General features: G+C 43.1%; 2 protein-coding genes across 2 annotated transcripts; both read left to right on the top strand.

Moving 5' to 3' along the window:
* The first annotated feature begins 363 nt into the window (after positions 1 to 363).
* Positions 364 to 7,605, top strand: acat1 (acetyl-CoA acetyltransferase 1). Its single transcript, XM_070844199.1, has 12 exons — positions 364 to 475; positions 1,126 to 1,173; positions 1,254 to 1,371; positions 1,527 to 1,622; positions 1,902 to 2,002; positions 2,356 to 2,499; positions 3,021 to 3,171; positions 3,274 to 3,369; positions 3,613 to 3,726; positions 5,726 to 5,790; positions 6,431 to 6,588; positions 7,216 to 7,605. Exons 1-12 carry the CDS (start codon positions 425 to 427, stop codon positions 7,334 to 7,336), a joined length of 1,263 nt encoding a protein of 420 aa, XP_070700300.1. The 5' UTR covers positions 364 to 424; the 3' UTR covers positions 7,337 to 7,605.
* A 602-nt stretch (positions 7,606 to 8,207) lies between these two features.
* On the top strand, positions 8,208 to 13,893 carry tmprss2 (transmembrane serine protease 2). The gene is made up of 14 exons (XM_070843522.1): positions 8,208 to 8,305; positions 9,190 to 9,224; positions 9,382 to 9,580; positions 9,977 to 10,069; positions 10,179 to 10,295; positions 10,409 to 10,538; positions 10,817 to 10,933; positions 11,119 to 11,159; positions 11,326 to 11,494; positions 11,604 to 11,776; positions 11,863 to 11,958; positions 12,130 to 12,272; positions 12,365 to 12,517; positions 13,642 to 13,893. The coding sequence occupies exons 2-14, from the start codon at positions 9,210 to 9,212 to the stop codon at positions 13,648 to 13,650; spliced, it is 1,455 nt and encodes a 484-aa protein (XP_070699623.1). The 5' UTR covers positions 8,208 to 8,305; positions 9,190 to 9,209; the 3' UTR covers positions 13,651 to 13,893.
* The last annotated feature ends 11,955 nt before the right edge of the window (positions 13,894 to 25,848 follow it).

Below are 25,848 nucleotides of genomic sequence, written 5' to 3'. Positions count from 1 at the left end.
AGCCATGTGTGGGTACAGACTTTTATTTATTTTTTCATTTCACTGCAGCAGGAAATGTCATTGATGCAAAACACCTAAATCCGTGCCCAGCCCAACTTTTATACTTTACACCAGCAGTTCTAGACATCCAGTTCTGGACCTGCAATTCCAGTCTAGTCCAGTTATATACAATTAAAATATAAGAATACGATAAAGCTGAAAGTTAACTATATTTATATGAAATTAAACATGAATATTCTGAGGATAAATGTCAGCTGCAGCTCATGAACACAATTATAGAAGCGTGTTCTTAAGAAAAACTACAATAACCACAATGCCTAGCTGCGAACACACCCCTCACTGTGATTGGCTGATGTGTTTATCTGTCCGCTGCATGGCTGAAGGTGAAGCGGGTCCAAGTACGTGAGTCACAGTCCGGTCCAACATGTCACCCAGTGGACTTTTAACCATGCAGGCCCACGCCTGTAAACGCCTGGTAAGTGAGGGCGCAGCAGCAGCAGCATTGTCTCTTCTCTTGTTATGTTGCACAGGAACGTTAAGTCCAGCAGCAGCGCGGCTGAGTGTAAACACAAGGCCCGGGTTAAGTAGGAGCAGCCCGGCTAACCTCTTTGTGTCTGCGGAGCGTCCTTGACCAAACTAACCGAAGAGCCTGAAAACGCCCGGTACCCGCTCCAGCCGGCTCCGGTGCTCCGGCGGAGCTCTGACCGCTTTTTGGGGGACGGTGTGACAGCAAAGTCTGCTTCTCAGCTAAATAAGTGATAAAGTCACAACAGCAACAGTAGCTAGCTTAACTGGAACTATAAAAAGCCCCAAACAGGTCAAGTTAGCTCCATGTTGATAACCCTTATCTAAAGTAGCAGGTTAGCACCTGTCATTAGCTAGTGCTACCTGTTGGGGTCTGCCCGTGTTGTTAGCATAGCATAGCATAGCATAGCATAGCTAAAGTATGTCTCTGTCAGCGTGAGTTCAAACTTGTTTACTTTGACCCAAACTTGCGTCAAGGAGCGAAGAGCAGACTTGATTCAGAATCAGAAAGTTTTGTTGTCATTGCACCAAATGAGTTAAAATGAGCTTCTGGTCATGTGTGGAAGATGACTGGTCCAAATCACTGTCCTGCCCTCCTAGGCTCACAAGTACCTCTCCAGAACCTACACATCTCGCCCTTCACTCAATGTAAGTAACCCAACAGGAGCAGAAATGGCAGCTAAATGTGTTGGACTGCACATTTTAACACACACTTCTATTGCATGCAGGAAGTCGTCATTGTCAGCGCAGTCCGCACTCCAATGGGCTCCTTCAGAGGCAGCCTGGCAGCAGTACCAGCCACCAGACTGGGCTCCATCGCTATTAAGGGAGCCATAGACAAAGCAGGTATGTCCAGGTGCTTCATTTTGTTTAGAGGAAAGCGTTTTCCTCCACTAAGCCCATGTTACTAGATGTAGCAGATCACCTGAGGTGGATTAGTGCATGAGAGAGAAAATAGCTGCATAACTTTGGCGAGTTGACTTAATGTGTGTTACATTCAGGAATCGCTCCTGAAGATGTGAAGGAAGTCTACATGGGCAACGTGCTTCAGGCAGGAGAGGGGCAGGCCCCCACGAGGCAGGCCCTGCTCGGAGCAGGTAAGACCACACTGGTGTATTTTCACTGCCATCATTGCACGGGAGCATCAGTGTCCAGAGGCCAGCCGTACACATCTTGACGAGTGAAAACTAGTTGACTCGGGTACAAAAAGATGGCCTTCTCTTTCTCCTTTTAAAGCTGACTGTACAGTCCTATTCAGCTGCAAGGTGACACGCACGGTTTATCTTCAGCAGGTTTCCCTCAGAAACCTCTTATGTCGTTATTGACGTCATAAAATTTGGAAACTAATGGTAAAATATGTCTCATTGTATCTTCAGGCTTGACTCTCAGCACTCCAGCAACAACCATCAACAAAGTCTGTGCCTCCGGTATGAAGTCCATCATGATGGCAGCTCAGAGTCTGATGTGTGGACACCAGGTAGCTTTAGCATTGAATGCACTGTCACTCTTCTACCTGCTGAAACAATGTCACTGCATACTTTGTGTACATATAGAGACACAAATCTGAGTCTGGTCCTGACAAGATATTGAAAACTTTGTTGTGACCAAAAACAATCTTTGTTTGTCATAAGCTGCTTGAGAACTTGCAGCGCTGTTGCAGTATGGTTACTGCAGACTTAGCACTGAGACGCAGACACAGTTCTCTAAGAGCCTGGCTCTAATAGCCAAGTCCTGTGAAGTGAAATAAGTTAGAGGTTCAGTGCTAGGCAAACAGTGAGGGATAGAGTTGTCACTATAGATAAGTGCATGCCTGAGTGTGTGTGGTTTTAGGACGTGATGGTGGCAGGAGGCATGGAGAGCATGTCCAACGTCCCTTATGTGATGTCCAGAGAGACCCCTGCCTACGGAGGAGTGAGGATGGAAGACCTCATTGTCAAGGATGGACTCACTGATGTCTACAACAAATTCCACATGGTAACTATTGGCCTCCTCTTAAATATTACCTCACGGAAAGTGTTGAGACATTATATGTTTTTCCATAAATCTAGTTATGGAGCTTATGTTTGAATATTTTAATCATTTTGAATTACTGCAGCCTCTGTAAGAAATGGTATATTAAATGCTTTCACTGTAATTGGATGTATATTTCTCTAATAAAGTTTGAGTTATTTGATTGGGAAACTTTATTTAAAACGCTGATCTATTGTTACAATGACATGAGAAATTGGTGCATGAGGTAAAAAGTCATTTTAGATTTGTTATACAGAATATCATGAAATGTAAATAGATAATTTGTATATCCTAATATATTAATGTGGCAAACGCAGTGTGAGTGTGTGAAACAAACTGTGCATTAAGTAATCTATAACTTCTTGCACTGTGTGTTTCCCGAGCATGAGTTGGAAAAGGCCTTATTAATTCCTCCTTGTCTAATTTTTCATCACTTAAAGTAAACTTCATCGGTTTTGTATTTGATGCCGTACTGTCTCAAACAGGGCAACTGTGCAGAGAACACAGCCAAGAACAGCAACATCACCAGAGAGGAGCAGGACTCGTATGCCATTGGCTCATACAGCCGCAGCAAAGCAGCGTTTGAGTCTGGCATGCTGGCTAAGGAGATTGTACCAGTTGGCATTCCCCAGAGAGGTACAGCAAGGCGGCCGAGGGCCAGTGACCCTGGTTGTTGTCTTTACAGAGCACAGATATGCTCTACTCGATGTGCTGTCTGACGCTGACGTGCTTTTGTAGGCAAACCTGATGTGGTTGTGTCCGAGGATGAGGAGTGGAGGCGGGTCGACTTCAGCAAAGTTCCCAAACTGAGGGCAGTGTTCCAGAAGGAGAACGGTAATCACGCCGCTATCATGGCTTTTATTCTTTCAATAGTTATTTGAGTTTGGGTGTAACCACTTTTTTCTTCGATCATATGTGAACATTAATTCTGCTTCCATGAAATGCAAAAAACCCACATTTCCCACTCCTGTCAAATTCTGTGCGTACATGGGTTTTACCTTGTTACTCCTAGCATGTTTTTCACATTTCACACTGTTGTTATGCACGTTCTGCTCTGATTGGTCACTTGCTTTTTAGGCACAGTGACTGCAGCCAATGCCAGCACGTTGAACGATGGAGCAGCTGCTCTCGTTCTAATGACAGCCGATGCTGCAAAGAGACTCAACGTCACACCACTGGCCAGGATTGTCTGTAAGACACACACACACACATTCTAAGCTGTGCTTGCAGAAGTTCCTTGAAACTTGAGGTTTTAACACATGGAGGACCTACAGATGAAACACAAGACTGTTGTGTTGCATTCATTTTCCAAGGTAATAGTCAGATCGGTAGTTTAAAGGAGTCTAGCTATCGAGGTCTTTTGTCATTCTCCAACCCAGGGTTGCACACCAAAATGAAAGTTGTAGTTCCTAAATGCTACAATAATATAGAATATATTTACAAATGATTGCATTTAGAGTAGAATAAGATTTAAAAAATCATAAAACCATATGTACATTTATTGATATTATATACATACCTATACACATGAAATAATTCTGTAGTGGTTTTTTTTTATTTTTTATTTGTGTGCGGGGGAATGTAAATGTCAGAATGTGAAGATAAAGACCAAATTATCAACACTGGCTTGTTGCTAAGTTCAGCATCTGGGAAACCAAGCGTCACTGATGTAGTCCACCTCCCTTTGTAGTGCCACGGTCTGTGGGCTCTGAGTACAGTCCGCTCGTCAAGTGCAATAGCTGGATCTAGGATGTTGTGATGGTGAACATTTACAAATGTTCAATGAACAACTCAAACACAAACAATTTTAGAATCCCTCATAAGAGCACTAACTTGCAAATCAGGTGTTTTCTCAATCACACCTGATGTAACTAATCAAGAGCCTCATTAATTACATCAGCTGTGCTTGAGACAGAACTCATCAAATACCCAGACAGGGTTTGTTCACTGACTCTTGGTTGCATGTTAGAAATATGGGTATGTCAAGAGAAACTAAAAAGTTAAGAGAGGAAATTATTGCCTTGTACAAACAAGTTAAAGGATACAAAAAGATAGCAAAGGCACTGAATGTTCCTAGAGATACTTTTGGAAGCATAGTTTGCGAGTTGAAAATTAAAGGAACACTGGCTGCTCTACCTGGATGTGGCAGAAAGAGGAACGGCTCTCACCAGGTTTCTGAGGAGGCAGGAGGCTTTCCTTCTTCTGGCACTGGAAACTTGCAGCATTTGGAGGACAAAATGGATTCAATCAAATATCAGGAAATCTTAGGAGAAAACATCCGGCCCTCTGTGAGGAAGCTGAAGCTTTGGGGTCATTGGACCTTCCAGCAGGACAATGATCCCAAACATACCTCAAAGTCCACCAAGGCTTCAGAGAAAGTCCTGGAAGATGCTAGAGTGGCCGTCACAGTCACCTGATTTGAATCCCATAGAAGATCTCTGGGATTTAAAGAAGGCAGGTGCAGAATGCAAACCAAAGAATATTAGAGAGCTGGAGGCTGTTGCCCATGAGGAATGGGCTCAGATTCCTCAGGAACGCTGTCAGAACCTGGTGTTTGGCTATGCATCATGTTTGCAGCAGATCATAACAGCAAAACGGTGCTTTACCAAGTACTGAAGATGCTTGGGTTTAATAACAGAGCTATTAAAAGCAGCATGTTGAGTTGAACTTGGAGAAATCCCCTATAATAGTATTTGTGTTGAACTATTTCAATTGTTCTTGTTTGAGTTGTTCATTCAACACAGCTGAAGGTTTGTAAATGTTGCCAATACACATAATTTGCAATGGGTGTAAGTGTAAGATGAGGCAAAGCCTCTCTCTCTGGTTTCCTGTTGCTTGGCCAGTCCCATTTTGTCCGCTCCAGTTTTCTGCACCTGGACATTAAAACACAACAACATGTTTCTGCACATACTGGAACAGGTGCAACGTAAAGGCCACCATCGGACTAAAAGAGGGAAGATAAAGAATGGATTTTTTCAGTCTTTTGCCAACTTGAACTTGTAAGGTTTATTTTGTCTGATTACATTTCCTAAAACAAAAAGGGAGAACTGTCTGATTAGGAATAGGTGTCTTGAAACGGCTCTTGTTTGTTTCCTGTTGGCACATCCTCAAACAGGATACATTTTAAAGCTGCACTGTTGTCATGTTTGTTTAATTGCAGGACTGATGTGCTGTATTTTTCTTTACTCAGCTTTTGCTGATGCTGCAGTTGCACCCATTGATTTCCCCATCGCTCCTGCATACGCTGTACCAAAGGTGAGTGTGAGCTTTGGCCCCAATCCGAGTCCTTTTAATTACCGGGGAACAGCTGATGCTGAGTCCAATTCAATACCTCTGTTTACCTGAATGTCGGTTAAATGTGTATCTGACACAGTGGAGTAACAGTAACAGTAACTCCCACATCGGACACACCTTATTTGTCACGGCTACTGAAGGTCCTGATTAAAAATGATTCAGGTTGTAATCTTAAATTATTGATATGATATGAAAAAGTTCTACTGGGAGAGTGTGAGTCCTGAAACTAATTTGGTGGTCTCATGAAGTGTGGCAGTGTTTGCTGGGCAGTGAACCTGAAGGGTTGTGTATTTGCTTCTCTCAACCCTTAATGTATGTTTTTTGCATGTTGTTACACATTCGCAAAATAAAGCTGTACAGTCAGAATGTTATGATCCAGGTTTAATTGATGTAGATCTGGCTCGAAGCAATGGAAAATGTAACGTATATTTTAATGTAAAGGAGTAACAATTATGATGAGCTCTCTCCAGAGCCACACTCCACTTTGTTTATGGGTGTTCTGCTGTTGTTCTAACTGTGTGTCTGTCTGTGTGTCTGTCTGTGTGTCTGTCTGTGTGTCTGTCTGTGTGTCTGTCTGTGTGTGTGTGTGTGTGTCTCTCAGGTCCTGGATGCTGCAGGGCTGAAGAAGGATGACATCGCCATGTGGGAGATCAACGAGGCATTCAGCGTGGTCGTGCTGGCCAACATCAAGATGTTGGACATTGACCCAGCAAAAGTGAACGTCAACGGGGGAGCAGTGTCGCTGGGACACCCCATTGGGTAAGCAGCTGGGGGCGACTGGTCGTAGGACGTGAGCAGGAATGAAGCGATGACATCAAACATATTACCACTGAGCTGAGAGGAGGAACAGAGAGTGTCCTGTTTTTGAAAAATCTCTCCGGTGTCCTTCTTCCTCTTCTCTGTTCTGTAGGTAATTTGTTTGTGTTGCTGCTTCTGATAAAGTTCAGACATGATTCAAGAATGATCCTTTGTTTCAGTACATATATTTCCAACATGATGACCATCTAACTGCTGAATCACTTTGTTGTTTCTGAGCTTTGCAGAACGTGACAAAATTAGCATTTTGTTTATCCAAAATATATTTATTTATGTTATGGTGGGGAAGTGGAGGTCATTGCATCATCAAAAGCCCATGTCCTCTACTGATAAAGTGGCCTAATCACACAGTACATCGCTCACACAAATGGTGAACAGGTCTCTGTGGCAGCTCCTCTCGTCTCCTCTACTGGAATTGCAACCACTTGGCAGCCAATTCTGTGTCCAACCAGAACCATAAGCACTCCACAAAACTCCACATGCATCCCCTCCTGTGCACTTTCAAAGAAAATATGTAGTCAACAGCTGCAAGATGAGTCAATGTTCTCTTCTGTCTTTTCCTCCTGTCAGGATGTCTGGGGCGAGGATTGTGGGTCACATGGCCCACAACCTGAAGTCAGGCCAGTACGGGCTGGCGGGCATCTGCAACGGAGGCGGTGGAGCTTCATCCATTCTGATCCAGAAATTGTAGCAAACTTGAGGGGAAGTTGTCTCTCTTTGATACACTCGATATACTTTGATAACATGGTTAAGACCTCTGCAAACTCCCTCTTTCCTGTGAAGAATGCATCTGTTACAGCTCTAATGTCAGTGGCCTTTACCTTTTACTTTAAGCAGGACTCCCATGACATCATGACTCCAGAGTTTAAAACACTCCTTTGTTTGTAACGTTTGTGCAAAAAATGGATTAATATTCAGCTCTGAGGTGAAATAGTTCAATAAATAGTTTTTATGGAACCACTGCTGTGTTACTGACTGATGGTTACTAAAGGTTTGACCTGTAATACTTCAGGTTTCAGGTTTAATATCTTTATGCTGTAGAAATGTTTAATGGATTTTGGTGCTGTCATTCTCAAGTTGGCCACTAGATGCTGCAGTTGTCCTCGTCATGTTGGTGCACTTGTTCATGCTGCAGTCGAGAATGTGGTTTCTAAACTGAATGAATCAAAACCGGGACAAAAAACTGAACTCCTCCAAAAATACCCGACGACCTTCTCTTCACCAAAAAGAATCACCCAACCCTCCACCTTTTGTGTTTTCATACTGTTCCCAATCAATAAAATTCATTTATATTTGTATGAGGCTGCTATGACGACCACAAAGACCTCAACTTCTTTACATACTTTTTATGACGCTGTTATAGTTTAAATGATTTTTTTTTTTTCATGAAAAGCATGTTTTTGGACAAGCCAGCAGCTGAGTCTGAAGTCTGTGAATTGAGCTGATGTCACTCTGTAGGACGTTTTGAGTTCTTACTGGATGACTCTTTCATTCCTTCCTCTTGCCCGTTAGCACAGTTAAACATTGAGTTGAACATTAACAGGGTCTGAAAGTACTTCAGCCATCAGTATTTGAAGCCTGTTTGACCATCTATTCGGACCTCGCTGATCAAACACTGCAGACACTTCTCTGGAGGTGGCCGAACAATAGCGCGCACAAAGTAAGAATCAAGTCTCTTCTGCTGTTTCTGCTCTAAGGGCCTGTCTGGGTGGCAGCTTTTGGTATGTCAAACAAGCAGTGACCCTTTGTCACCTGTTGACTCCTCTCAGTCACAGTGATCACAGCAGGAGAGCAGCTGTGGTTGCTGGAGAGCGTTCAGTTGTGTATTTTTTGTACAATATGTTTGTGTGGGTTTGGTCAGAAAGCTGATTTTATAAAAGCAGTTGCAGACGAGTTTTGAACCAGAGTGAGAGAGGAGCAGCTCTACAATACAGTAAGGTACACAGGACCATGATGCGTGTAAATCACAGGGTGTGTATCATCACACTGCTGGATGGACACAGTCGTGTGCGCTTTGTTTTTACATCATTCACCTAATCTGAGAGGCTGGTGGTGAAGAGATGATAATGAGTATCAGTGCTGACCCTCCTCAGTATCTCCTGTTTGCCCATGTCAAGTGTAGTATAAATCAAGTGGTGCACAACAGGCGGGCTTATGCACACAGTGGAAAAGGTGTGGTCATGGCTGTTGATTACATGGAGGAATGGTGTGAACATGACAGAGAGAGACAGGCTGGGAGTGGAGGGACAGACAGATTCAGAGCGCTGAAGGAATCTGTGGGCATTTCAAGGTAGGTGAAATTAGTGACAAATGTGTTTGTTAAATCAAAGTTGGTGTATTGTTGGATGTGAGAAATGTGGAACAGTTGTCAGATCAGCTTGTAGCTTATTTGTTTTAAAAGATCCACATTGTCAGTGTTTTGGAGTGTTCAGCTTATTCACTGCACTTTATTCATGTGGTGTTTCACACACTGTATTCAGTACTTCGTTTTTATAAAAGAAAACTGTGTAACCTTTTCCTGGTTTGACCGTCTCCCCCCTCCAGGCAGTGTAACCAGTTTCAGTATGAAAAATAATCAGGTAAGTTCAGTAACAGTAAAAGGCAACAGCTCTTTATTTTAATATCACTGCTCACCTCATTTGCTGATATGAAATGAGTAATTCCCCCGATTAAAGGTGGATCCCATGTTTACCTCGTGTTATCTATAAAAATGTTTCTATTCCTATCTCTCTGCAGGCGCTCCAGGCAAAAGGAACCATCTATGACAACTTAGGGTTTCGGCTCGAGGAAGGGAGACCCCCTCCACATACCCAACAAGAAGGCATATGCCCCCCCCTGCCTCAGACCCCCAGCTATGTTGCCGTTGCTCCCAAAACCATCGACACCCACCACACAGTAACATCTGGAACGCCACTTAGCACAGGACAAAAGAAAGGTACGGTAATATTTGATCTGTGTTCTGCCACCGGCCTTTTGCGAGGTGTGAAATAAAAAGGTGGGCAAACACCGACGTCCAGTCACAAGGCAAATCTCCTCTCATCTGATGAACAAATCCACTGCAGTTTCACAGAATCATTACCTTATTTTCATTTCCCCATTCAAGACGGGAAGTGTCTTACTTAAAGCAGGACTATGTAATGATTTAAATAGGAAATATCAACTTCTCCCTGTAACACATTTTTCTTTGTGTTTCCAAATCAATACATGTCATTATAATTGTTATGAGGCTGCTATGATCACAGCTACAAAGTCATATCTGCTCAACCTGATATGCACGTGTGAAATCAGTTTGCATTGTATTTCTGTGGAATGACCTGTTTTTGCCTCGCAGGAACACAGAAATGTCCGTGGAAATATATACTGTGTGCATCTGTGTGTGTGCTTCTCATCCTGGCAGTGGTCGGCCTCTTGCTCTGGTACTTCTGTAAGTTAGATTTCAAAGTCTTTAGTGACTTACGCCATCCCGTGAATTGTGTGTGTTTTCGGTGCTTTTGTGTGTGTGTGTGCTGTACACGGTCTGCATGTGTTCACAGTGTACTACCAGTGTTTGATAGGGAAGTTGTGTAGAAGAGGGGGGAAGTGTCTGAGCCCCTCCCAGTGGTGTGATGGCGTCACGGACTGTTCTCACGGAGAGGATGAAGCTCAGTGCTGTAAGACATTCAAATGAACACCCCAGTATTCCACACACACGTGCTGCATCTGCCCTTGTACGCATCAGCGGACAGCACCGCGGCTGAACGGCATTGTTCTCTCTGCTCCACAGTTCGCCTCCACGGGACCAACTTCATACTGCAGAGTTACTCAGCTGACAGTCGGACGTGGATGCCGGTGTGTGCCGAAAACTGGGACAACTACTATGGGAGAGCTGTGTGTGAGCACATAGGGTACAAGAGGTGCTGATGTCTTCTTCACTATTGTTCATGTCCCACTTCTTCAGGGTGCCGCTGGTACCTCAGAAGTTCTGTGCAAATATTACAAGCATTTACTGTTTTTCTCTTTATGTGTTCACGTCAGAAAGGAAAAGCCTCTGACAGAACATTTAGACTTTCAGAGTAGCGCCAACATAAAACAGAGATAGCTACATATATACATATTAATAATGCCATGCATAGTTTAGGTGCCTTGGTTTTCCATCACTGACAGCATGTTTGTCCTCGTGTCCATCCCACAGGCAGGATTACATGTACTACACCCGAACCAGTGCAGGTTCTTTGGCCTCCAAGGGCTACATGACGCTGAAGCATGGTAGTGACCATGCATCACGTATACAGTCCCAGCTCACTTACAGGTACTGTAGTAGAATCCAGCTATCACTGATTAATGACCATATACACAGTACAGCACTGGTTAAATTCCCACTGGGAGCTGAGTCAGTCTTTGTCCACACTGTGTAATTCAGAACTCCTAAATAAATGCTGACTATCTTGGATTTGCTGTCTTTGATATCAGCTTTTGACATCCGTTCCTTTGCAGCCAAAGTTGCTCGGTTAAAGCCATCAAGCTTCACTGCATAGGTAAGCTGCTGTTTTAACTGGGACGTCACTGCACCACTGAAATATGTATGAATTTAAATGATACCTGCAAAGCTGTGGGAATGGGACTGTACTAGATAGACTGTGGCTGGTGGAACTTTTATTTGACATAAAGGAGTTGTAGTAAACTCTTCTCCCCCATTCTCAGATTGTGGGAAGAGCTCAGCACCCCCCAGCACTCGTATTGTTGGTGGGACAGAGGCAGTAAATGGGGCCTGGCCGTGGCAGGTCAGTCTCCAGATCAGTGGTCAACACTTGTGTGGAGGCTCCATCATCAGCCCTTACTGGATCCTTTCTGCTGCACACTGCTTCCAAAAGTGAGCTCCGCCTCTGTACACCAGTTATGCCATACACGCTTGTTTCTTACTGTCTGATGATAGAGACTCACGGAAGAATCTGAGATTTGACTATTTTACCTCCTGACAGACATTCCAGTCCTAGTATGTGGATGGTATACTCTGGCGACGTGAGCTTGATTCGAATGAGCTTTGGCTCTGGCAAAACAGTTAGCAAAATCATCAGTCATGAAAGATTTGACAAAATGACTAATGACAATGACATTGCTCTCCTGAAGCTCAGCACACCTCTGACATTTACAAGTAAGTACCTGCCATTACAGTTCATACTCCATTAAATGAATGTTGCAAACTGTCAGGTCATTTCCGCTCTGATGTTTATGTCTCAGCGACGGCGAGGCCAGTGTGTCTCCCCAACATTGGCGTGGATCTCTCTGCTGGACGCCAAGCCTGGATCACAGGATGGGGATCCCTGCGCTCAGGTGGTGAGTCAGACCACGTGAGAATATACACGATGTCGACTGAGAACCACTTTTCATTCCTCCCTGTAGATTATTTGTTCAGATATTCCCAGGGTCACCTGTACATATAAAGCAAAAGTGTTTTTAATGTTTTACTGAGTTAACTTTGGGTCTACAATCATTACTTATCCTCAGGACGGTCCCCTGACAAACTGAATCAGGCCCAGGTAACCATTTACAGCAGACAGACCTGCAACAGAGGTCCGGTGTTGGAGGGAATGGTCACTGGGAGCATGATCTGTGCTGGCTCACTGCAGGGAGGAGTCGACTCGTGTCAGGTTAGTGTCCTTTTGTCACAGTCTCTGTGTCACACACACACACACACACACACACACTAACCTGAGGTATTTATTCCTCCTGGGTGCTGCAGGGGGACAGTGGCGGGCCCCTGGTGGTCAAAGAGGGAGGTGTATGGTGGCTGGCAGGGGACACTAGCTGGGGGATTGGATGTGCTTCGATGAACAAACCAGGAGTTTACGGGAATGTAACCTACCTAATCAACTGGGTATATGAACAAATGCAGGTACAGTATGTTTCATGCAACAGAGACGTTCTCTGCAGTCACACACTCAAACTTACAGCTGCATGGCTGATGGTGTTTATTGGAGGAGGGCAGAGAACAAACAGGGACTCTTGTCAGTTAATTGGCCTTTTATGGTAAATGTGTTTGCAGCCAATAGAGGCAGAGAACATGACTACTGTGGTTCATTTCCATATTATCCAGGAAATTATTTTGCCAGAGTACAATAGAACAGTTGAGGCAGTATAAGTGTAAAGTGTCTAAGTGTGTTAATATACAGGGTTCACAAAAAGTTAGGGAGATTCGACTTTCAGGTGAAATTTATGGAAAATGTAAAAAGTGAATGCTACAGTGATATTATATCATGAAAGTAGGACATGCAATGGTAATTTCTTCATCTTAAACAATTTATTGAAAGAAAATCTAACAACAGTGGAGGGTAAACGAGGGTAAACGTAAAATTGGGATGTGGCCAAAGGACGTCCACTCCTCTCCTTTCTGTGACTCTTCCAGTCTCTGTATCACTGTTCCAACCTCCTGATGACACTCTGTGACCCTCTAAGCTCAGTGAACACCTCCGTCTGAGGACTTCCTGTTTGAAGCCTCCAGTGTTGAGGTGCTGCTGATCAACTGTTAGGTGTCGTCTTGGTCTCATGATGTCAGAATGTGAACAGCAGGATGAGGAGGACTGTTTAAATACCAATTCTACCTGAAGCAGGAAATGTATTGGTGGTGGTTCATCCTGAAATTTCACCTGAAAGCCGAATATCCCTAACTTTTTGTGAGTAGTGTATTTTAGCCTCAGGATGGTCCACCAACCAAAGTCTAAATGTGTCCCTCAGCCACGTGGACCTGCTAACCAAAACAATGGTGTGAACTGCACTGAGCTGCAGACTGGAGCATTAATCCTCAGTGAGATCAGTTGTACCAGCAACCTTGTGATATTACATAGAATCATTTGATCCAGTGTGATCTAGTGATGAATATAAATGGAGCCCAGCCCTGCAGGATGTGCTATAGACAAGTGCACATTTGATACAACAGCAAGCAACAGACCAAGAGGTTTAATGGGGCATAAATTATTCTAATGTACAGATTAATGTGACTAATTCTTTGTATCTCCACAGAATGAATGAGTGACAGAGTGAAGCTGAAGACAAACCTCTTCCATTAATCAGCTCTACAGCACACACTTGGCACTTTAAATCTGAAGCTCTGAGGGAACCTATTGATGAAGAAGATACAAAACAAAATATCCAAATAAAGCTGATGTATGATTTCATTCTTTTTATATGCTAGTTATTAGAACAGACTGAATGTTTGTATTTGGACAAAATCAAACTATTTATTTGGTTGCAATAAAGAAACTGTTGCATTAAGTTTGAGTTTGACGTTGTGTTACAAATGTCCCGTGGAAGGAGGCAGAGAACTCACTTGCCTGCCATCTATTTCATTCTCACCGCAGAGCTGATGGTACACGGATCAACACTACAGTGACACATATTCAAAATGAATGACCTCGATTTATGTTTCAACGAATGTTCACATAGAGTCTTTTCACACAGTGTTATATACTCTTTAGGGAACTATTTGTCCATGCTTTGAATTATGTCGTGTGTGTTTTTCTGTTTCGTTGCACTTTATCTCTTTATTATCGTGTAACCTTTTGTGATGTCGTTTGTAGAAAGGTGCAATAGGAGCCTGGTTAAACTTTACTGAATATTATGAGTCCTGGAATGTTTATGATCAGCTCTGCAGAGAAATAAAGGTTATGTAGATGCCAAACGGAAGTGATAGAGTCAGAATGTAGTACAATAAAACAGAGAAGGCTTTGCTGCTCTTACTGTTTCCCCTGTGTAGCTGCACATGAACATACCAGAATCGCTTTTTGGTCCCTTTCTCATCATCAAACGCATCTGGTTAGGTAAATAAATGAAAGTGCTCTTCTATTAGATTAGCCCAGTATGATCAAGGACAATACAATTCAGGCCACTTTTCTAACACACATTAGCCTCCCAACGTGGGGATGGCACGTGTAATTTCACATCCAGGAAGTCTATGTTTGAGCATGTCTCTGAGAAGAACGAGACAAACACTCACTGTAGATATATTCCACTGATTCCACCATATGAGCTGCTCCACATTGTGCAGTATTATAGAATTACCAACCGACAGCCTGAAAGGTCTTTTCTCATTGCGTTTGATTATTGACAACTAATTATTTTCAGTTAGAAATCTTGTCAGGCAAAGTGTTTTCATCATAGAAAAGGAATATTGAATGCTACACTTTGTAATCACGGCATGATGTTCTGACAACATTCCCCTGCTTCTTGGTGCACGCCTAGTTCCTCAGTGCTCCTGTTCTCACGTGGCTGAATGGACCGAGCTGAAGGAGTAACACAAGTCCAAAGTGTTGCCATCATTTGATTTGAGAAACAGAGAAGGGATTAATGTTTGTGCTGTGAGCAGCAGGGGAAGGCTTGGCTGTGTCACAGGCTGGTTGTCACAGTGTTTATTACAGCCAAACTAGAGGGTGCTGTTCCATCACCAACATTAGGTGTGTTGTTATGATCATTTCTATCTGACACAAAACTTTGAGGTGAGGACAAATTTATGTGGCAATGTAATTTATTAATGTAACTGATGTTTTTGTATCAAAAGTCTGAAGGCAATTAGGAATTTAATCATCAAACACTTCAAATAGCTGCCAGGTTGGCAGCGTAAAACCTTGGGAGGTCAGGTGTGTCTGGTCGTCTCACCTGTGACGTCCATTAGATAATACATTCATTATGAGTTGTAGTTTAATAAAAAGCTAGATTTTTTTTAAATTCCCCCATTTTACTTCTCATTACAGAGAATCATTCAAACAAATAATCAGTATTCACATTCATGGTTTAACCTATCAAACAAATAAAGTGAGTATCATAGAGATGGTCATTCTAATCATTTTAAAACTGATTTGGTGTCTCAAGCTTAAAAAACTTCAAAGCTACAAATGTTTTTTTAAATCACATTGCTGTTAAAATAAGTTATGAAGATGACAGGGAAACCCATTCCAGCTGCGTCCTAATGTAGGAATGACAGCTGATGTGTTGTTGATGAGCGGTTCACTGGAGAGTAAAGTGTAGTAAGTGTGCCCGGTCTCCCCTACCCTGATGCTCCTGTTTGGAGTGCGGTACAAATAAAATGAAAAAGTGTTCACTCTTTTTATCATATTTCTCCAGCTATGAATGTACTCCTTCTTATTCCTTCCTAGTCATTAATGACTTGCTCACATATGTCTGCTGATGTAGAATTTTACTTTGACAGTACACGCAGAATGACTGCCACTGTTATCTTCATCTTCATCCTTGATGTGTTGGAGCTGCTCAAATCAGGAAATAGACCTGTTACAAAATCGCCACCAGATAACTCCAGTATTTAGTCTTGTCAAGTTTGTTAAGTTAAGTCAGTGTTTTTCTGTTACTTGCTGTTTTATTGTGTCTTAAATGCAACATCAACCCAGTCAAGTAGTGGAACAGTGAGCAGATACTGGCAGCTTCCTGTGTGTGTGTGTGTGTGTGTGTGTGTGTGTGTGTGTGTGTGTGTGTGTGTGTGTTGCTCATGTTAGGGTATCATCAGAGAAACTAAGCAACAGTAGCTACTGAACCTGCTGTCAGACAGGCAGGCTGATCTACAGCGGCCAAGCTGAGTGTGTTTTATCATGATGGACACATCAGGTGCTGAAGGAGACAGAATGGAAGAGCACAGCTACACTCCAGCACATCCACACAAAGGCTGGGTGGTTTATATCATTTTTTGATCTATACCTCTATGTTTCCATTGTCCTGAGAGGTTACATAGCAGCATATATGGTAAATAGTGAAGAGTCTTGTATTAGTACAACACCTTTCTAGTCATGTTGACCACTCATTGCACTTTTACAATCACATTCACAGTCATACAGGAGGGACCTAAGTTGGAGGAGACTGATGGACAACCTGCTCTTCCTCAAATGTTACCTACAAATGTTAGACAGGTCTAATTAATCGCTGTTTTCAGTTCACATTTGCTGTATTGGTCATCAGTATAGTTGACATGTTGAGACATTTTACCATCATAACTCACAATGTAGGAAACAGTCCTGGCGTGCTGCTACACAGCAGCTTCACCACAATAAGAAGAAAACAAACAGTTAAAAACAAAATGAACTAAAATAAAGGAGAGTATAAAATGATGAAAACGTGTGTGTCTCTTGGACGGGCGCGTGCATCAGTGGTGCCATGGAAACGGCTGGAAGGCCCAGGTCATGTTCTGCCCTGAACATTCTCACTCCACACTTTGCACTTGAACTTGGACACGAGTTGACCTGTTGCAAAACCACTCTGTTGGAAAGAGAGATCTTGGAGAAGTGAAGCGCTGAAAAGTGATCTTGTTGAAAAACAAAAGCATCACCGGAGAACCGAAGAGGTTGGAGATGGCCCCCAGCCGACCACTGATGCGGGAGGAGGAGCTGCGGACGGGAGCCGCCCATGAGTTGGACAACAGCCGGGCAGGTAAGACAGCTTCTTCGTGGATTTGATAGAAATCAGGCTAACTTTTTAAATGTAGAGGTGGACAGTTAGGCCTGTTGGAAAAACACAGAGTGGGTGAAAACAGACTTTTATCAACTAGTTATTTCTCCATTTGAAATAATTCATTGGTGGACCGACTGTCTGAAATATCCCGGGACAGGTGAGGAATGTGTGTGGTGTACAGTGTAGTGATTTGAAAACAGTTATTTTGGTTTGAGCGCATCAGATTATCCAAGTTAAATTAAGTAAACAAATCCTAATTAGACTAATATATATTATTAGTTTAAAAAAGATGGCGACTGGGCCAAATTTCATATAAAGCTAAAAACAAAATACTTTCAGTGCGCCATGGAGACCATGGAACGTCAGGACGTCAGGACGCAGAGGTGTAATCTAAGCAGGGCACGTTGTTCTGTGGGGGGGCTTTGTTTTGGTTGTTGAAGCTGCACTTGTTGGGCTGATGCCGAATCATCTCGTCCTTCTAGCTTCAAAGTTTATTACATTGACTGCACTTCTACTCAGTTATTCTTCAAGACACACCAGCAGGTCAGAGTTGTTGAGAACTTGAGTGGAGCAGATAAGGTGAACGATGGCTGACTGGTTTTGGACCTTCAGCCTGAACTTTTGTGTTCAGTCATCACACGTTTCGTACTTGACATGTTGGTGTGGTCATGACATTGAAATGATCTTGTCCCCGTTATTTTATTTTGGAGAGAGGAGAGCTATTTGTTGTGGCTCCATCTCCTAATCGGCCTGTGATATGCAGCTGTGAACTGTGAGGAGGTTAGAAGCACTAGTTTGGTCTGTACAGATGTGCTGAGCTTTGTGTGGATACGTTTGGAGAAACTAGGTCGTTGGTTGCACCATGATTTAGTCAGCGTGCGTCCACTGTGCGTAATGACGCATTTAGTGCAATATACAGTGTTGCCCATAAAGTTGGAATAAAATGTTTTTTACCTCTTCTCATGAAATGATTGTGACAATGTGATTTATTCTTGATAAATAAAGTGTATATATTCTCAACTTTATTGATCAAACTCTTCCAAACATATCAGAGTGAAACTTAAACCACAATTAACCTTTGTAAACTGTGTGTTCAGGCTTTAACAAGATTGGGGGTATTGAACAATCATTCCAACTTCATGGGCAACAGTGTATATTAAATCGGTCTAGGTTTACGCAGCTTAATGCAAACCATCACGAGTTTGTCCACATAAACCGAGATGTCCTTACAGTGCAAAATAAGTGCGTGCCTTTACGCAAAGCCGTGCGTAAAACCGAGCTCCTCCTTCTCTCCTCCAGCAGTTACACAGCGTTGCTATTATGGGCCTGATTATTAACAACGTTTTTATTACTTAGGGCATATTAATATCACTGTTGTTATCCTTAGTAGTAGCAGAGGTAACTTTATTAGTATTTGTCATGTGTTCTCAGTTCAGGAACCCTTAAAAACCATGTCTATGGCCTCACTAGGAAAGACCAAGAAATACTCAGATCTAAAAGAGTTAAATGTTATATTTTTCGATCCACTGATGTTTGTCATCACTGTCAAAGCAGCTGCTTGAATGTGGTCTGGCTGGTGATTCTTCTGTTGTGCTCACTTTCTCTGAGCCTACAAATATGGTTTCTCAGATTCTCAGTGCTGTAAAAAGTTTGTGTCCATCAGTCATGTGTGTAAATACATCAGGAAAACAGACTCATGTTACCTTACATTTTCACTGGTGTTTAGTTTCCAAACACAAAATAGTAGATTTTTAATTTTAAACTCATACTCTTGAGCCATGTATGTGAATATAGTTTGAATTTATATCATTGATGTTTCCATTGTTGTGGAAAAGTTTCCTCCGAGGTGGAAACATTAACAGTTACACATCTTTAAGTGGAGTAAATAATAGTTCTAAGGAAAACAGCATGAAATGATTCGTATTCTGTTCAAACTAACAGAGAAAAAACTACAGTATTTGATGTTCCTGTTCCAAGGGGCAGCCTGTGCGTCGGTAGCTCAGTGATACTTGTAGTGCGGTCGTAGTTAGCATGTGCCTAGACTGTAGCTTTCCCAAACTTGACCTTCGATTGGTGGTTCTTTAACCTGAAATATTTCATGTCCTGAGAAATACTAAGAATTCAGAATCAGGTCTTCAGGTGATGTCACTTGTTTCCCCTCAGGCGGCGTGAACTTCATCATTGAGCGTCCTGCAGGAGATGGCCTCCCTGAAGTCATCAGAATTGTCGACCACGATGAAGGCAACAACCTCCCCATCTACATCTCTTCTGATGAGGAAGAGGAAGGTGAGTATGAGGTAGGTATTGAGGGTGAAGGTCTGGGCATTCCCCCACTCTCTTCTGATGACGAGGTTGAAGAAGATGGTCATCAGCCAGTGGAGGAGGAGGAGGAGGAAGAGGAGGAGGAGGAGGAGGAGGAGGAGGAGCAGCAGGAGGAAGAGGAGGAGGAAGAGGAAGAGGAAGAGGAGGAGGAGGAGGAGGAAGAGGAGGAGGAGGAGGAGGAGGAAGAGGAGGAGCAGCAGGAGCAGCAGCAGGAGGAAGAGGAGGATGAAGAGGACACGGATGATGATGATGACTGGTCTAACTCGGAGAGTGAAGATTCTGGGTATGACACGATGCAGGAGGTTGAAGACGACTCTGAAGATGACCATGATGCCCTCGTCATGATGCCCCCTCCTGTTCCCGCTGCCAGGAGCCCACAGGTACCTGTTCCACGTCAGGAGCTTCCTGGACCGCGAGTGGAGCCGCCTGAAGAAAGTCTACCCTCCACCTCAGGCCCCAGCTCGTCCACAAAGAGGAGCAGGGAAGAGAGCGACACAGAGCAGGTGAGTACGAAGAGGCCCAGGTGGAATGGTGAAGAAAGCCCCGAGGAGTCAGCGCCCTCAACCTCAGGCCTCGGACCCTCCACAAACAGAAGATACTGGCCGGGTCCTTTTGAGCGCCAGCGGTGGACTGATGACAGCGACTCCGATTAGGACAGACAGCTCTGTTTGCTGCAGGATCAGAAAACTGTAAAACCTTTGCACCTGGCAGGGCTGGTAAAGCCCAGGTACTCTTCCTGGTAATGTATAGGGTAGCCTTTATATCCAAAGCACTTTCTTGATTTATTTAAGTAAACAGTTGATGACTGTAACCCTCCTATTATCTTTGGGGTCAATTTGACCCCATTCAATGTTTAACGTCTCTAAATAAATATCAGACATCATTTTTTCCCCTAATTTAATGGGAACAACTGGGTAAACATAAAGTTAACATGATGATATGTTTTCAACGTCCTGTACACATGTTGTACGCATCAGTGTTCTTTGGGGTCAATTTGACCCCAGGCTGTTTTAGCTGTATAAAAAGAAATATCAACATTTTACACACTTTTGTTTTGGTTGTTTTAGATGATATTGAGGTCACTATAACAACATTTTATAATCTTCAAGCATTATGGCCCTAACCTAACATAACCACAACTGTAGTAGTGAGAGAACCATCAGGGCATGCGGTGGTACCTGACATGGCTGAAGGACTGAATGGTCATGACATTACATCTGATCATTTCTTTACATCGTACGCCCTGGGTGAAGAACTGCTGTAAAGGAAGGTTACCATGTTGGGGACAGTGAGGAAAAACAAGCCGGAGCTTCCCTCTGAGCTGCTTGTGATGAAGAACAGGAAGGTAACATCTTCAATGTTTGCCTTCACTGACAGAGCCACTGTCATCTATTGCCCCAAGAAAGGGAAAAACATCCTGCAGATGAGCACCATGCACAAAGATGCTGTCCTGAGCACCAGAGAAGACCGAAAACCACAAATGGTCTTGGACTACAACAGACAAAGGGAGGGGTTGATAACCTGGACAAGGCCACAGCCACATACAGCTGCAGAAGCATGACTGCTCGTTGGCCCCTTGTAATTTTCTTCAACATCATTGATGTGAGCGCCTACAATGCCTTTGTAATATGGAGAGAAATAAACAAGGACTGGAACAGCGGAAAACTGAGTCGAAGGAAGATTTTCCTGGAGCAGCTGGGTTACGCGTCGTTGAAACCTCACATCGAGAGAAGACGGTGCCTTCCAAGAGCATCAAGAGATGCTGCAGCTGTTGTGAAGGACATCCAAACAGAGACACACACCCCAACTCCTCCAGTGGTTCAAACTGCAGGCATGAAACGTGGCAGGTGCCAGGTCTGTCCCGACAGAAACGACTGCAAGACCAGCAACACAGAACTACGTCTGCACACTCTATGCATATCATGTGTACAGCAGTGAAGGCAAAAGGCTGGAATGTACCTTCTGGTGGCCCAAAAGAAAATAATATGCTGTGTATATCCTGTCTGTTCATATTCTGTCTGCCTGTCTGTAAACTCATTTTAGTGACCATGACCATTCAAATGTACTTTTTTATAGGTTTTTTGTAACCAACATAAAGTACCTGACAAATAAACTTGGGTAACAATTTTAATTCTAATAATTTTCTGGAGGTTCAAATAGCTGGGGTCAAATTAACCCCAAGGATAAAAGACAGGAGGGGGAACAAAACTGCTGTGCATATTCAATAATAGCTGAGCTGTACTGTAACACATTATTCTGTATGAGGTGTAGATGACTGTACCAGACAAAGGTAAGTTCATACTTAATAATGCCATAATAATAAGTGACATGAGGAAAATCAGTTCATAGTTTATAGTCTGTTTATCTGACTCACTTGAATGTTTTTTTTCCTGCAGGTGCTGATAGCTGTTGGCAGGTGGAGCTGTGGAAGAAGCCACGACGTGGAGGACCGAGACTCGACATCCACGATTTCCCTGAAGTCAGAAGATGTGCTGACCCCGGAGCAGATGAGAAGCATGGATGACTACAGGAGCAGCTGGAGAGCGGTGGAGCGTCTTCTATCAGTCGGCTAAGTAAGGAATCCCCTCTGAGAGGCTAGAAAAGTAGCAGCGCTGACATGGTGACAAGCTAAGGTTTACTTTACATGCCTGGATTATATTCATTACAGGAACTTTCTTGAATATTATCACATTGTTTGTAATATAACCAATAAATAATAAATAATCAATAAAGCTACAACAATGTAAAGGTTGTGTCCAAGCTTCTAACTGACTTGTGTTTCTGTTTCACAGGGCAGGACTCCTCTGTGTGTTTGGCCTTCATGTGGCAGCTGAGAGTGGACGTCAACCAAGCGATTACCTGAGGAAGACCCAGCACCACAGCAGACCCCTGAACCACTCTCAGCACCCTACTTGCTTCCAGGCACCAAGCCCCTGTCTGAGGAGCAGTGAGTAGAACAAGGAGCCCCCCTGCCCCTCCAGCCCGACCCCCAAACAGCACCCTCTTCACCCGCCAGCCAAGAGCATGAGGAGCACCCTCGAGATTGCAGAGCTCCTCACAGTGCACTAAATGGAAGACAGATGCCAAATATTCCTTAATGTTATCCTACAATATTATAACCTTTGAGGTATAATTCAGAATGTGAGACATCCTAAAGAAAATAAATTAGGATTTTGTGTTTTTTGATCTTTGGCTCAAAGACATTCCTGTTACAGGTGTAACTTTGTGATTTTGAACACTTTGCTAAATATACAATAAGTATTAATACTGAACTACAGGTGAAATACTGATGATGAACTCTGTCCATGTTACCCACATATATTTTAAGTAGTTATTACTATTTTATGCCCTGTATTGCCTGCACTCCTATTGTTTGACTCATTTGGTGGTTTAAGGTCAATGTTAGTTCTGGGTTTTATAAAAGAGGAATAATCCACCATGCAGGGTAAGAACATAGAAACATAGGATAGGACCTCCACAGGTGAGAATCAGGTAAAATGGTCACTGCAGCGTTACAACCTGCACTTGACCAGCTGGCACTAATAGGTCAGAATAAACATTTCAGTGGTTGAAGTCATCGTATTTAAAAACAACAGGAACTTAAAGCGTCTGACTGACCTACCAAGTGATCCTCCTCCTCTCTACTTTCCACTCAATCATCCTGCAAAGGACAAGACAAATGTCTTGAAACTGCTCCTCCATGAGGAAATATCCTGCTGTGTTTTCATGTGCTGACATGAGGATATGTGATTAATATGAATAGCTTATTATTTCGTGAAACATTTTCCTATTGTGTTGTGTTACAGTAGCAGGTGTGAATAAAAACAAAGCAGTGTTGCCATCCTGCAAGCAGTCAATTTAGTTCATAGTTCATTAACCAATAGTTCACCACCAAAGCAGTCAGACCGCAGTACCAGTCACTGGCCAGCAGGTGTCGACGTCGCTGCGTCAACCGCGTAAACGCCTGGAGTGAGACAAGTTAGAGCACGTGACCTACCTCATGTAACCATGGGGATGAGCAGGGAGGAAAAGCAGGAAACGCTGCTGACAAACTAAAACCTGTTTTTCATATTTGACTGGTTCTCAGGTGAGCTGGTCACGTTAACTGTGCCTGTATGTGAGGTAATGTTTGTTGCTTTACTTTGGCCGCTTCACGTCATTACTTACATAACGACAGGCACACTTATTAATTATGAATGTTAGCGAGCTAGCAAACCAGCTCCAGGTGCCCCTAGCTGCTTGTTCATTTTAGAATGATCGTGTTAAACAGAGTGAAGTATCTGGCTTGAGCACTGGCTGTATAGAAGAGGTAGACACAGCCACCGTGACCTCACCTATTGGTGTGTGGACTGCCGTTTTGATGCTCTCACTGTGGCCTTACCTGCGTCGCCATTCAGGTTTCTCGGCCGTCGCCATCTTGTTTTTTTGGAGCCAGAAATGTCGAAGCCCGCCTCTGATTGGTTAAACCGTAATGACGCATCCTCATCGTCCATTTGACCCTAAACTCACTGGGAATGTGTTCACTGAGGAATAAGATGTAGCGAGAATTGGGCGCATTTTCTCATATTGTTTTATTTTTATACTTCCTCTATCTTAGCTACACACATTTTTATATCTCCTGTCTGCTGTGACATTGTAAATTTCCCTATCGTGGGACTGATAAAGGAATATTTTATCTCATCTCATCTCATCTTTGGGAGCTTCGTCCTCTTTTTATCCAATCTATGGTCCTGAGCATGGACTGTATATAAGAAGTGAAGGCTCCTTGACGTCACCCATTCGCTTGTGGGCTGCCATTCTGAAGCCACAGGGTTGACATTTTGACCCACGCCAAATAAATCAAGGCAATACATCAAGTGAGACGGTGCCTGAAGCATCAAAAAGTGCAAAGGAATAAGAAAACGGTTTGGGTTTCCACACACATGAGTCTATTCAATGTAACACTTTATTTCTGACCTTTAGTCCACACATCTAGTGTTGAGCTGAAGTAATCTCAGCTGAGTCTGTTGTTGATGATGTGGGATATAATTACACGGGTGTTTTCATTTCATCTGGTTTATCATTCCTCTGCTCAGGATAAAGTTGGGTGGAGATGTGTTGAAAATCTCCAGTGTCAACATTATCAGTAAGGTTAGACCTTGTTCTAGTCAAAGGCACGGCTGTACATAGTAACACTGATTATGAATTGTTCCACCTGGGTTGCAAGTGAGAAGGCCTCAGTAAAGACACCTAAATGGAACAGTGCCATGGTTAATGTTAACAGTGAATAACTGCTCTTGCCTTGGTAAGTCAAAAGGTCTGTTGTCAAAAAGGTCTGAAGGAGTGCTGAAAGTGCTAAAAAGTTAGGCTCATTTATTTGTCATTCTACATACGGAGTCAAGGACATTCTGTACATGCCTCTGCTGCCCTGAGTGGGTATTTAATCAAGCAGCTCCTATGTGGGTGAAGAAAGAGTGCCCAGGGCCTTTAAAACTATAACTATAAAACTAAAACTTGATTTTCACTTTTTGCAGGAATAGAAAAACATTGCTCCAACGTAAAGCCTGCGTGACTTCATTCTGTGCATCATGACATGGTTTGACGAGCCAGGAGGAGGATCCAGCCATCTGGTCCACCCAGAAGAGACCAGCGTAGGTCAGCATCACTGACAGAATGGAGTTCTGGAGCCGTTATTGGACGTAAGGAGTGAGCCAGGTACCTGTGTTTTATAGATAAGTATATCAGATTATGGTTTTTGACCATGTAAATAGTTATCTGGACTTGGGTGCTGATATATTGTAGTGTAACTGGTTGAGCCTGAAATTTATGTAGCTCAGTTTGTGTATTCACAAGCACAGAATCTGTGGTTTGTTCATTTTTAGCCACGCTAGCAGCATTGCTCGAGGGATGGCAATGCAGGCTGCAGCCAATTACAACACCACACAGCCCATACATGGCCTCCGAGGTGACAAGTTCACTTAAAGTCTTTTTAACATGTTGTAACACACCCAGGTACGGGACACTAAAATGGGACAGGATGTGTATTATCAGAAAGCAATGAAATCAACTTGCCATGCCATTTTCCCCACAGTGATCATTACTTGTGATATTCGTCCATGCAGACTCGCCGTTTTTCGTATCAACTGAGTAATTTACACAAATCTTACAGATCCAAAGACTTTTTCAAATTGGGAGGGGGAGAGATTGTGTAAAGCCACTTAATAACTAATATGTACACAGGTAATGTACCTAAGTACTAATTTGAAGTACTTATACTTTACTTGAGTATTTTTGTTATCTGCTACTTTATACATCTACTTCACCAACGTTACACCTGACTATTAATATTTTACTTGTCAGTCAACGTATCTCTGTTAAACGCCACAGTCATATAAAACATATAATCACAAGTAAATCAGCCGCCACAAAGGTAACGTTACCTTTAGCTCAGAGTTCCTGCTCACTGGACTCAGAGGC

This window comes from Pempheris klunzingeri, chromosome 14 (genome assembly GCF_042242105.1).
Source record: "Pempheris klunzingeri isolate RE-2024b chromosome 14, fPemKlu1.hap1, whole genome shotgun sequence".
Classification (NCBI taxonomy): domain Eukaryota; kingdom Metazoa; phylum Chordata; class Actinopteri; order Acropomatiformes; family Pempheridae; genus Pempheris; species Pempheris klunzingeri.
This window is presented reverse-complemented; position numbering and strand designations above follow the sequence as displayed.